Source organism: Mastomys coucha, unplaced genomic scaffold (genome assembly GCF_008632895.1).
Source record: "Mastomys coucha isolate ucsf_1 unplaced genomic scaffold, UCSF_Mcou_1 pScaffold21, whole genome shotgun sequence".
Taxonomy (NCBI): domain Eukaryota; kingdom Metazoa; phylum Chordata; class Mammalia; order Rodentia; family Muridae; genus Mastomys; species Mastomys coucha.
In genome coordinates, this window is record NW_022196904.1 from 71,967,000 (window position 1) to 71,981,247 (window position 14,248).

General features: G+C 41.2%; 1 protein-coding gene across 1 annotated transcript in view; it reads right to left on the reverse strand.

Annotated features, from left to right (window-relative positions):
* Window positions 1-10,263, reverse strand: part of Hdgfl3 (HDGF like 3) — a 55,672-nt gene extending 45,409 nt beyond the window's left edge. Inside the window, exon 1 of the mRNA XM_031387198.1 lies at window positions 9,519-10,263. Within this exon, the coding sequence (XP_031243058.1) occupies window positions 9,519-9,602 (84 nt within the window). The 5' untranslated portion in view covers window positions 9,603-10,263. The remainder of the gene's footprint in view (window positions 1-9,518) is intronic.
* Between the last annotated feature and the right edge of the window lie 3,985 nt (window positions 10,264-14,248).

Consider the following 14,248-nt stretch of genomic DNA (forward strand, 5'->3'; position numbering starts at 1 on the left):
GCAGATGCTGGAGAGGTTGTGGAGAAAGAGGAACATTACTTCATTGCTGGTGGGATTGCAAACTGTACCTTGATTTCTAATTGTCAAAACCAGAGTGACTTCATTTACTTCCACTTCCTCGTCTATGTTACACGGGTACATAAGAGCATCAAGTTTAAGCAAAGCACTTTCTATTAACTGAGTGTAATCTAAGCAACTTAGTTGGCTGCCTAGATTAATACATATAAATTTTCTCATCTTCTCTAAAACAACAAGCCTTGAACCTTACATTTCAGAAAGTACCACCACTGAACTTTTTATTAAAGCTTTCAAAACTGGCTGCAGGAAGGGAAGAGGCAATACAACAAAATGTAAAAGTAGGCTCATTCAGGATTCAGTGATCTTTCTGTAAGGGTCTGGATTTAAATGCCATTTTATTAAAGGGCTTTTCTATGTAACACAGAGACATCTACTCTGTACTCCACATACTTGATAGCACACACCATCTCCTCAGCTTTTTAAGCAATGCCTGAAGACAGGGTCTTTGTCAGATTCCAAACATATAAACCCTGCCTCTAGACCAGTGTACAGGCACTCAATAGCTTTTGAATGAAAAAGATAAATAAACTTGCATTGCCAGATATAAACACACAATTCTCTGGATAGTTTAAAGTAAGTACTCGAGACAGTTTTCAGTGTATCAATTACTATAATTGGGCAACTTAGGGGAAATATTGAGAATCTCTCTAGACTTTAGTTTTTCCCATCTGTAAAAGGAGGGAGAATAATATTTACTATATAGGGCTTCTGTGCTGACCAGTGGTGCACAAATACTATGTAAATGCTTCAGATTTTCTCCTTTAAACATTTTCTCCCAACACATTTACTTATTTTGTGTGTAAGTGCTCTAGTGCCTATACAGGTAAGAGGGTAACTTCTAGGAACTGGTCCTCTCCTTCCACCATCTGTATTCCACAAACTTGCCTTTTGTGAACATAAAAAATTTCTTCATCCTTAGTCACAGATAGTCTGATACTTTAACAGTTTAGCACTGTAATCCCAAGCACATTCCAGAGCCTCAATATTAGCCAGGCAACATTATATAGTCAGACTCTGCATAAATAGTAATTAGTAAATACATAGTACATTTAACCCTTAACAAGTGATATACATAAAATAATAACAGCTTTAAGGCTGTTATAGATATATTACAGTTAAAACAATTAGAAAGGAGAGGAAAGTAGAAAAGTTTGAGCTTGTATTTTAGAGCCTTTTGAGAACAAGGAATATATAGGCCTGGATGATTAAAATATCTAACACAATATCACTTTCATGTCTCTTCTATTTATGACTTTGATATAAGACTGTAGTAGTATTAAAATACACAATTCAGGAATGTTAGTAAGTCATTATTATTCTTAAAACCTAACAATTATTCCACATAAACACATTTAGCACACAATAGATTAAGTCCCCCTTTGCCTAACAGAACAAAACTATGCTTTTAAATTAGTTAAAACTGATTTACTGGTACTCAACCTAACCTTACATCAATTAAATACAAAATTATCATGCTGCATTACATGTAGAAAGTATGGTTTGGAAAAATATTCTAGTGTGTGTGCTGGGAACAAGTATTTTTTTCTCCTATGGAATATAGCAAAAACAAACAAAACAAAATAACCCACCCTAAGTGAGGCAGCAATTACTCATTCTTTAGAGTCTACATCTTCAAAACCAGTGAGTGAATCATATAATAGTCCAGTGAATTAGAAAGTTTTACTTTGACAACAGTTGGTCTCATATTGAAAATCAAAGACAGGTAGAGAGAAAATTCATTTTCAATCAATTCAACATGTGAATTCAAAAACTCACTGAGAATTTATAATATTTTTCCCTCTAGATACGCATTTCCTTTAAAATTAAAGATGTCATTAGTACAAAGTTTCTACTTCAGAATCAAAAAAGTAGAGTTCTAAAGCTGAGTTATTTTCTGACATTCCTGCCTACATAATTTTTTCAATCTTCTGTGAAGCTTATTTTTATATGTGCTAAGTACTACTGAATCAAACTTTCAATAACTTTAATCATAAGCATATTTTGCATTAGAAACTATTACTGTGTTATCAAGAATGTTCTAGTGCCCATACAAGAAACATTGTTGCTATCACTGACTATGCCATTCTGTGGCAACTGGACATCACTTCTTAAACTATTTTCAGCATTCTTATGGAGCTTGAGTCCCAGTGACCAAACTGAAAGGTTGATTTGTTCATTCACTGACCCACTTGGGCACCAAAATGGCCGTATGTCTTACCCCCCAAATTCTGAAGCTATGTGGAATCTCTAGAAATGGTTCATTGCACCTGAAAAATCTTACCATAGGAAGGCCCCATAATTCCCAGAATCTAGTGCCAAAATGATTATTATAAAACCACACAGAAACTGTTGAAAAACATGCCCACCAAGCCATACAAAACATTTACTAAGATTTTTACTAGCCTTTTTTTTTCATTACTAAGTACAGAGTTGGGTGCTCTTAGGAGGTAACTGACTAGTCACTTAATAGTTCTTTCATGCATAATTTAAAAGTGAATCCCTAAGAAAAAGATTCGAGGCATTATCATCCTTCTTGTAAAAGGTCCATCCAACCTAGCACACCTAAACAATGGTAGAACAGATGCTTGGCCTCCTCAGTATCTGGGAGATGTGAGCCTGCAGGTTTGAATTTATCTTTCTTTTCCTTTCTTCTTTCTTTCTTTCTTCTATGTGGTTCTCTGTAGTCACATAGTTATTTATCAGACTAACTACAATCAATTAGTATTTGGGTAGGGAAGAGATAGAAAATTATTTACTAACTATTTTAATTAGGCTAAAAGGTTATCATATAGAAGGCAGGAAAATTCAGAAAAATGTTCTCAGGAGCAGGAATGCAGTAAATTGGTAGAAACTACACTGGTTAATAGTCTTACAACTTAACTTAAAGGCTCCAGCAACTAAATAATGAGCCTTCCTGATGTTCAGAGAGTACCTTTTCTCTTACACATGCAGGTTTTGAACCCTTTACTTAAGTAAATAATACTGTGTAACTAACTCAGAATTGATTTTACTAGTTCTCTAATTTGTCTAAACACATAACTACTACCTGATTTATTTTTATATTCCCTTAAATAAAAGGGTTTTTAAAGAGGTGGACTAGAGACATATAATACAAACCACTATAATCAATGTTCTATGATTTAAGATTGTCAGCTTCATAGATGCTGGGACCCTATCTACCTACCTATCTATCTATCTACCTATCTATCTATCTATCTATCTATCTATCTATCTATCTGATCTTCTTACATATTTTCAAATGTTTCTTCAGTTGTTTCATCTAATCTAATGTCACACTTGTTAGCCTCTTGAGTCATTCTTAACAGTCAGGGAATAAGACAGATGGCAGAGTGTTTGCTCTGCCAATCCTGAGGCCCTTGAGTTTGACTCCCAGTACTTTATGAGTGAACATGGTAATGCATATCCATAGTCCTAGTACTCAGAGAGTTTACATACAATGCAAAGAGCAGAAGCTTAAAGTCATTTATTATTTCATAATGGATTTAAGGTCAGCTTGGAAAATAGGAGACTGTTTTAAAACAATAATAAAAATAAGATATTCATTAACTGGGTCATCCTTAGTGCATTTAAGATAAGTCTTGGGAGTAAAAAGAATTATTATATTTACCTTATCCTTTTTTTTTTTTTTTTTTTTTTTTTTTTTTTTTTTTTTTTTTTTTTTTTTTTGGTTTTTCCAGACAGGGTTTTTCTCTGTATAGTCCTGGCTGTCCTGGAACTCACTCTGTAGACCAGGCTGGCCTTGAACTCAGAAATCTGCCTGCCTCTGCCTCCCAAGTGCTGGGATCAAAGGCGGGCCTGCTTACCTTATCCTATTATCAAAGAACATATAATATATATACTCTTAGAGATAATTAACCATAATTAAATAACTTGATTCAGGTATAAGTGAGCACTTAGTAAATTGACAGATTTATTTATTTATTGGTGCTGAAGATAGAACCTAGAGCCGTATGCATGCTAGACGCTTAAAAAGTCAAGTTATTTATCTTGAAGTAATTAGAAGGAAAACAAGTATTCATTTTCTTTGCTAATAAACATGTGGGAGTCAAAACTTCTCTGTTAAAGCAATTTTAGTAATATAAATCCAAAGCTCTAAAATACATACACATCTCTTGACTCAAAAATAGAATTTCTAGAAGTTCATCAAATAAAATAATGATTTAGAATGTTTCTGAGTCTTGCAATATAGTTATAAATTGAAATAACCGCCCAGCGGTGGTGGCGCACGCCTTTGATCCCAGCACTTGGGAGGCACAGGCAGGCGGATTTCTGAATTCGAGACCAGCCTGGTCTCCAGAGTGAGTTCCAGGACAGCCAGGGCTATGCAGAGAAACACTGTCTCTGAAAAAAAAAAATTAAAAAATAAGATAAATTGAAGTAACCTATGTTGTATAACAGGAACTATTATAATTTATAACCATTCTAAGTACATACTCAGGTTGGTTTTAACTAGGTACAGTGATATTAATCTTTCTACAATGAATACTATTTGCATAATACAGCTTTTTACTAGGAGAAACTAGTACCTACAATATAAAATTTAATTCATTTTCTTTTTAAAAAATTGATAATAGAGCCGGGGAGGGGGATGCACGCCTTTAATCCCAGCACTTGGGAGGCAGAGGCAGGCAGATTTCTGAGTTCAAGGCCAGCCTGGTCTACAGAGAGAGTTTCAGGACAGCCAAGGCTATACAGAGAAACCCTGTCTCGAAAAAAAAAATTGATAAAAGTAAAAATAGTTTATAGTATTGAGTCAAACATTTTAGATGAAAAGGCCACTAGTAATTTGCCTTTAAAATAGTCTTTTATAAATAGCATTTCTACTTATTGTGAAGGACACTGGTATTTTTTAAAGTCTACTGGTATTTATAAAATATAATAAAAATGAATAATTTAAAAAGTAATATATTAAAAGGCACACAAAATAAGCCTTGGTTTAAAATAATTATATTCACAAACAAAACTACCCTAAATGATTTTCACATATATTTTTGTTTGTTTTTCAAAACAGGGTACCTCTGTGTAGTCCTGATTGCCCTGGAACTTGCTCTGTAGAACATGTTGGTCTGTGTCTCTCTGTGTTACCCAGACTGTCCTTGAACTTTCTGGACTCAAGCCATCCTCCTGTGGTAGCCCCCTGCGTATTAGGACTAAAGGCATGGGCTAACATGCCTGAGAATAACTTGGGGCAGAGGAGGGAAGTTGCAAAGCATGCGAATTACCACCGAAGTCCATCAAGTTCTCCAATTTACAAAAGTTCTTGAGTTGAAGCACAAAAGTTTTGAGGCTATTCCCTGTACTCAGTAACACAGAGTAACTCACACACAATGTGAACGGGGTGGGTGTGTGGGGAGCAAACACTTTATTTTAGTCTCACTATCATTTAATACATAACTAAACATTAATGTCCTTACTCAGGGCAGTTGTATTTATTTACTTTAGGGTTACTGTGGGTTACAGTTGTGAGAGCTTGGTTGAACAAAATTATGGAATATTTAATTCAAGCATCTTTTACCAAACAGACAAATGACTAAGAAAGTCCTATACAGGTAATGCTAATAAATACAAGCAAACAACTTTTAAAAATGGATCAATTGGCAAGTGTAATCTAAAAAAAACAAAAAACAAACAACAACAACAACAAACCTCTTTAGAAGATTAACAACTACAAGGCCATCTGATCAATTGGGTCCCACAAAGTGCAGGCCAAAAATATTCTAAAAACTAAGGCTTAAAAATATGGATCTAATATGTCACTGTTAATATTTTGACAGTAAAACATTTGAACCAGAAAATATCCTTACCTCATCCCCTTTGAATCATCTTAGTGTTTATTTTAAGATAAATTTACATATATTAGGGATATATACTCCATTTTACTAACAGGATACTCAATCAAGAGTTCAGATCCTTGTCTGGTGCACATTTTTCTTTTTTAGTATTAAGCTAGCAAATCCTTATGCAAAAATGAACTAGTTTTTAAAGCCATATACAACAGTCGACGAAATAGTTGCTATTTAATGTTAAAATAACACAGACAAATGGTGGGAGAAAGGGAGGAAGAAGGTCTGCTAGGAAGAGACACGAGAGAAATTACTGCAACTAAGTTATATCTCGCTAGACAGTTTTATTGTGTCATGTATAATCTAGCGTATATATTGGTCAAATTTAGTGAATGCACATTTAAGTTTCCTTCTATGTAAATTTTGCCTCATAAGGAAAAAAAGATTCATTAAATATGTTGACCTCTAGGTTAATGACAAGCATATTTAACTGTCTAAAAGTAAATTATAATAATATCTACAACTTATGTTGAAATATATCAAATTAAGGTAGACTGCTATATGGATAAAAGGATTGACTGATATGTGATATGATAAACTACAGTATAATTGATACAAATCTAGGTAAATGATACATGGATGTTCACTGTATAATTGAACTCTTACCATTTTTCATGGTAAAATATTGAGAAAATTAACACATCTATGAAAGGGCTGAAAACTGCCAGGTATAATGGTACAACATAAGTTATGAATTTATAAAGGAGAAAGTGGGGACATTTGCTCAAACACATTGCCTTGGTTATAGTAGCTCCTTATCATCTTGGGGGGGCTTCAAGATTCACAGGGAATATCTAAAATGAGGCAGTACAAAATCCTATAAAATTGGTTTTTTCTTGAAATGCATATAACTATGAAAATGTTCAACTTACAAATTAGGTAAAGGGAAACAATAAAGTAGAATAATTAAAACAATTTATTGTAATAAAAGTCATTTGAATGTTATCTTTGCCTATCTCTCAAAATATTGTCTGGCACTGCACTGGGCTTTTGGACTGTAGGAAATGAAAGCATAGATAAAGGAGACTAATAAGCTCTCTGTAGTGAGAATTCTTACTAAATTGAAATGCAGAAGAGATAACAGAAGTAGAGCCAGACCACTAAGCATCAAGGCCTGCCAGGAGTGGAATCCAAGGTTTCCGACACATCTTCTTGACCCACAGTGTTCACAAGGAGCTTCCCTGAACCAAACATCTTCCTCAGAAGCAAGCAAACTGTTCTTCCATTCTTGTATGGACCAACTCTGGCTTTTCAAAAGCTCCTTCCTACAGTATGAAATAAAGCTTATCTGCCCACCTTACATTTGATTCTTTGGGGCCTCATACATTGCTAGCTTTTATATAAGGTGAAAGTATTGGAAATGCAAATAAGATTCACTTTCCAGTTAGTATTTTTAGATATCAACCTTCAAAGGTAGAAGCAAGTATAGAAGGAGGGATAATGCTACATAAAATTGAGATGAAAATAAGAACATATGTAATCAAGCATATGTAATCATGAGTAGGGCCTCAAAATACTCTTTTCTCCTAACCTTTCCCTGGAAAATGGCAAAATGTTGCTATAGTTTTTGTGAGCCTTAGAACTTTCCTTAAGAAGGTAAAGGTAGGGGTGTGTGGGGTTTGGGGATTTAGCTCAGTGGTAGAGCACAACACCCTGGGCTTGGTCCTCAGCTCCTGGGGGAAGAGGGGGGAGGTAAATGTGAGCACATGAACTTTTCTTCCATGCATCGCTTTAAATCTGAAAACCTGATGGCTTTTGCTTTCTCAATTTCCCTTTTTATATTGGTTTGGAATTATACTTTCTAGGAATTTTTTTTTGTACAACTAGAAATACTTTCGTAGCAGTTTTGTTTCACTAATTACCACAGGTGGTCAACCTGTGACAGCAATATGTTAATAAGACTGTACGAATTTTCTTTTTGATCCTCAGAAGATACTTTTCCATGGCAAGATTCTACCACATAACTGTGACCTTTCGCTTTTGAGTATATACAAACAACCTCACAGAGCTGTTTATCTGCTTGACAAGTACACACAGGGACTCCCTAAAAGACCCCTAAAGTCGCAGATCTCAGCCTTCCAGTATTACACACTATTCTGTAAGAGTAAAGCAAACAAACAACAAAACAATAACAACCAGTCATTCTACTTTGGAATGTTGCCTTATTTGAGGTCTTGGTGTTCCTACATGAAGAACTTATCACACTCGAGTGGAATCTGAGTAAGACCGTTTTTTCCTCTTGATGCCTGGGGTTGTTAGTGTTGGAAGGAATCCTGGAGATGGTTATTTTAAAGTTACAGAAATGGAAGTGCAGGCAGTTAAAATGATTAGTTCCTAACTGTGCCTGAACCACTCTCCAGATCCTCTCAGTTCCTGGCCCAGTGTCCTTTCCATCTTAAAATCATGCCAAAACAAACGATTTCAAAATGATTATGTCTATCCATTACCTCAACTTCACTGAATTTCAGCCTGCCCCTCTTGATGTCACTTCCTTCTGTGAATGGGTGTATTTTCCCTGTATTTTCCCCTTGGTCTTGTTATCTTCACTTCATTACCACACAACAGGAGTTCACGCTCCCAATTTTTGTCAGCTTTTCCCCTGACTATGTTTGTTCCTCAAGAATACCAACATTGTCTCCAAACTGCCTTAACTATCCTTTAACTATATTTCAGTCAATCGCCAACTATTAAATTTAAACAAATTAAAGGTAAAGATGATTTTTTTTTTTCAACATAAGGTGCGCGCACACACGGTAGTGCCTCTTCCTCAGTACGGAGCAGAATAAAAATACTGACTACTGTGTTAAATGCAGATGCCTTCTAGAGAAAAGCTAGCGACAGTCTTGCTATTTAGGAAGAAGGGAGCTGTCGTGGGTTTGGTTCGAGGCCAAGAATAAGGTTCGGGAACCGACCTAAAACAAATATGGAGGTGAAAAGGCACAAGGAGCTCTTTGAATTCACCAGTCAGTGACAAGCTATTTGGTGTCAGTTTCCAAGAACCAGGGCACCAGGGAGGCAATGGACAATGAGCGGGCAGGTGGAACACAGGGAATCGCGCCCAGGAAACACTCAACAAGTCTGGAAGATGAAGGATGCTCTGAGATCGAAGACTGCTGTCACGAGACTGCCGTTGGCCTCTGCACGACTAACCCCCTTTCTAGGTCTGGCTGTCACCAGCTCTCGCCGGCCGGGGGACAGCCTTTCGCTCTCCTACCTGCCTCGACGTTCGCCCGGACTAGGGCGTCTACCCAGGACGGTGCCGGGAGTCCGCGCCTCCACCCCGGGCCCGCTTCCCGGTCGCCGCCGGCTTCCAAGAGGAAGGCGACGTCGGGCCTGTCCGGCCCGACCCGCCTTCGAACGTGGGCGTCAGGATGGCCGCCGAGCCGGCGAGGGCGCAGCCCGGAACCTTCGCCTCGGCCCGGAGCCCGGTGCTCAACGCGGCTCGCCGGCTCAGCCTAGGCGGCGGCCCGCCGCAAAACGGGATCGAGCCGAGGTGATGGGGAAAGGGGGCGGGCGCGCCATCATGAAGGGAAAATGGTGGGCGGGCGGGCCCGCGCGCGCGGCCGCCGTACTCACCCGGGCCGGCCAGTGCGGGTAGCCCTTCATCTTGGCGAAGACCAGGTCTCCCGCTTTGTACTCGCGGGGCCGCGGACGCGCCATCCCGGTCGTTCCCCTGCCCGCTGGTCCTCGGTCGCCGCGAAGATGCCGGGAGGCCGCCCCTCCACGGAACGACGGACCGACCGCGCCGCGCTCCCCGCGGGCCTCGATCCGGGCGCTCGAGCGGCCGCTCCGACGAGGGAGAGCGGCAAAGGCAGCGGCCCAGGGGGGCGGGGGGCACCGCAGGCCCTGGCAGATCCCCGCCCGGCTGCGGGGGAGGGGAGCCCGCGTCCGGCTGCGCCGAGTCCCGCCGCCGCCGCTACCGCCGCGCGCTGCTCACAGGAGCCGCGTCGCCAGCCTCATGCAGCCAGCCGTCGCCTCCCCGCCGAGCTTCTGGGTTCCGTGCGAGCTCAGGGCCTCGCGCCTCCTCCGAATTCCTCCTCGGGCAGCGACCGCAAACACGATCTTATTATTGTTCTCGCGCGCGCTCAGCATTTCCCCCCCTCCACCCGTCGCCCGCCCCGCTTCCCTCCCCTAGCGCGCCGGCCGGTTAATTCCTAGGTGCACGGCCGGCTTTCTCGGAGAAACCGCGCGCGCCGCCCGGCTTGCTCGGCGGGCTGCTAGTGGGCGCGTCCTCCCGCAGCGGCGAAGCCGGTGCCCGGCGGGTGGGAGCGCCTACTCCGAGGACGCCCGCCGCCTGCTCTCTTTTGTTCTTGGCCGGGAGCTGCCTGGCGTAGCCCAGCCAATCACCACCCGGCCGCCCCTTTCCCCTCCTGCTCGCGCCCACCCCCCGCGGACTACACCCTTCTGACTGTCCCCCAACCGTGGGCCACTTCCTCGGGTACTCTCTGGTGAGTTGGGGGGGAGGGGAGGAAGAGGGACAAAGGCTCCCCAGGCACGGGGGTGTGGGGGATAGCTGCGCAGGGGTCTCGCTGCCTGGTCAGTAGGCAGCTGGAAAGAACAAGGATAAGGTTCTTGCCCCAGGTCTGCCTTAACAACGCTACCTGTGACCCACCTAGGACTAGCTACTTCACTGAGTCAAGGCCGGTACTCACCGACAGGATGGCACAGTTGGGTTTTGAACCTGGACCTATATGGTCCAATGCCCATAGCCTAAGTTATGCTTCTTAGTGTGGGGGCTTCATGGGCCAATAATTTTGGGGCAAAGGACTTACCCTGACAAGTCAAGTCAGTTGTTTCCAGTTCTGGTAACACGCTGGACAGCAGTTTCTAGAGATTTCTTTATACAGGTCAGTAGGTCTACAACAAACGTGTGCATTCACCGTTGTTTTATTTGGATTTCAGCTGACTGCTTTCAAAAAGACATTTTGGGAGCGAGAATCTCGATAGCGTTTTCCTTTGTGAGAGGTAAATAAAATAACTCACTCTTTTCTGAATCCGCTCAGTGAATAAATGAATGCTCCCTCTTCCATCCCTGCGAACTTGCCTTCTTTAAAATGTGCTGGTGCTGCCTGGTTTGGAAGACAGCTCTCCTTTGTGAATTACCCTCTTTACCATGTCTTCCCTCTATAGAAAGTGGATTCTCCAAGCACTTGTGCTTGAGAACTGTGCTGTATTACCGCAGCCTTTTCGTGATGGGCTTCCAGTGACCGGCGGTAGAGCCTGTAGACATTTTGAGGAGCCTTTACTTTGTTCACAGCACTTGGCCGTTTCTTTTTTCTTTTTTTCCTTTCTTTTTTTTTCTTTTTTTCTTATTTTGCATCTCTTAGTTCTCCAGCATCCACTCCTCACCTTTCCTATAGGCTCACCTTTCCCTCTCTTCTGCTGCAAAATTAGTCTAGGTTATTTCCTCTGGCTGTAATAGCCTGAGAATGTGCTTTTCACTTCTAGAAATCATATCACACACATCATAGTTACCTGGAGTGTTTCCTAGATCCTTATGTCAAAACCGCATCTCTTGACAGGCCACCAAAGCCCTAACTGTCCAAGGCTGGAGTGGCCGGGGCTCCCCGTGGGCTCTGGGTGGTCATGAGTAGGGGAGAGAATCAGTGTGTAGTCATGCAAGAAAGTTAAGCTGGGAAGTAACATGATCATAGTTGGGTTAGACAGAGCACTCAGGTGGCCAGTATAGAGGTGGATCTGAGGGCGGGCGAGGGGCTGGAGCAGGGCTTTCACCAAGAGAGAGAAGACATGGTCTCAGCCATCTTGCTAACTCATGAGTGGCAAGTAGTAGGAAGAATGGTGACTAATATATGATTCCTTTTCAGATTAAGTAACGGGATCTTCAGCATCTGGAAAGGCCAGCCAGTCTGTGAAGAACAGGCAGGCTTGCAAGATAGGGCCATCAGTGAGTTTTTGATGTGTTGAAATTTCTGTAGGTCATATTTAGTGGGCAGTTGGCTAATGCAGAAATTTTAATAATGTCAATATACGAGTGGTGACTGAAGCTCTGGCAGAGCCTGAGTTCTGTAGAATGAGAGAAGCAATGGACAAGTTTGGAGACAGATCACTAGAAGTTTAGTGCAAAGTAGAAGAGAAATGCTCATCCTGGGAGCCAGAGAGTTAAAGCATCTCTAGAAGAATGGAAATGTCTCTCGGTAGATGGCACAGAGAGGATGAGTGAGCTGTGAAGGAGATGTTCCATTTGTTATGCTGACTGGGAAGTCGCTGGTGAGCTAGTTGGGAATGAAGAGTTGTGGAAAGAAACAAGAGCGGAGGCTGGAGGTGCGTCAGAGGCCAACTGGAAGCAGGAAGTGCAGACAGCTCATTCTCACCAGTGGAGAGCAGTCGCAAGGAGGCAGGAGGAAGACCGTTTCCCTGTGGTGTTGGTGTTTGTAGAGAGGGGAAGGAAGCGGCTAGCCAAGCAGTCAGAGGGAGGCTAAAGGGGATGATTGACAGGACCTGGGTCATTCTGAGAAGATGGGCGTTTCTCCCAACCTTCCTGCCTTGTTTTCAGTTGAGCTTGGCCTTATTGCTCAGCACATATTATTGGCCCAACTCTTGTGTCCTAACCCAGCCAGACCAACCAGACTCAGTAACACAGAAACAGGGAATCCCCCTTCTGGGTTGATTTGGATGATCATCAGGACTGCCACAGGCCTGGCTAAGAGCCTGTCTGTCTGCAGCCAGGTTGCAGGTTCCCCTGCTGAGGGGAAACACTGCCCTGCAGTATCCACTGAAGCGCTGGCTGGTTTCTCCAAAGGACTGATGCTGTGGAAATTCCAGAATGATGCTCTATTCAACTATTTAGCAGATAATATGAAGCCCTTTAGAGGTATCATTAGGACCATACAAAAATAACCTGATGTATTTATTTAGTCACTGTGGTCCCAGAAGTTGGTCTGTTTCTTACATTACCACTTGAGAGACGGAGGCAGGAGAATCAAAAATTTTAAACCAGCTCAGGTACAAAATGAGTGTGCATCCAACCTGGGTTATATGAGACCATATTTACAAGCAAAAACAAAAAAATATTAATTTTATTTCCAAAACTTGGAGAGAAATCCATTAAAAAATTTAATACTACCCATGTTCTTTGGTTATTTTTAATTTAAGTATTCTTAAATCCTCCTGGGCTAATAATTTCTCTGCCTCTGACCCCATGATTTATTTTTGCAAATCCTTATTTCACTCATATCCATCCATGTGTTTGGATCTGATCCTGCTTTTACCTTCTCCTTCATATCTTAAGTTAGCATCCAATAGAGTTCCAGTAGTTTCTTCACATCTTGCCCCTAAATTCACCCATTCCAATTGCCTGAAATTTTGTGTGAAGTAAAATATATAGATGATTATTTAAAATTATATATAAATGTAATTATATATTATACATTTCAAAATTATATAACATATGTCACATATATAAACTATATATTACTATATACTTATATATAAATATGTATATGTGTACATATATACATATATATAAAATTTAGACATTGCTGAGCACACAGTAACTGCTCTTTAATTGTTAACATGGCAAAGGGAAAGTAACTGGAAAGGGAGTCTGGGAAAGCTGGGCCTAATCCAACACGAACAGTAACTATGTTAGAAGAGAGAGGCCTCTTGTGACCTTGCATCAGGCTATTTCAACTAAATTTGCTGCTTGAAGCATCTCTTAAATGCTTGCAACTCATCCCCAGGTCTTACCCTCCTTGAGAGAGAATTGGCTCGTAGACACTGACATCTTGAAAGTCATAGTAAACAGCCTGAGAGAACCCCTCATCAAGTGTGCATTGGAAGCAGTGATAAATGGACAGAGGCTCTGTAAAGCCTCCATGAGCTAGCATGGGAGAGGTTAGGGGCCTACAGTATTAGCATCTGAGCACTAGGGTGGGGATGGGTAACCACACTGAGGCCAGCAAGCAGCAAGCAGAGGATGCGCTCATAATAATCTAGGACATAGTAAAAGCCTCTGAAGATGCTGCATGGACTGCCTGAGATTATTGCAGGTCTTGGGAATTCTGAGACACAGCTTACTCCTGTTCCAGTTCCACTCTTACTCCTTTACCATCCTGTTCCAGACTGAGGAAGAAAGTGGGTAAGTTTAATAAATTAGCTGCTACTTGGTGAGGAGAGATTTGGGATGTAGAATACATTAAACACTCAAGGAATCTACAAATGCCTGTCATTTTTGCTAGCATTGTTCTAATGTCAATGTGTATGGTTATGAAGAAAGCATTAGATCAATATTAGCATCCATTCCTTCATCTTCCAGTGACTAGTTGATGATGCTAGTGTATACCAGT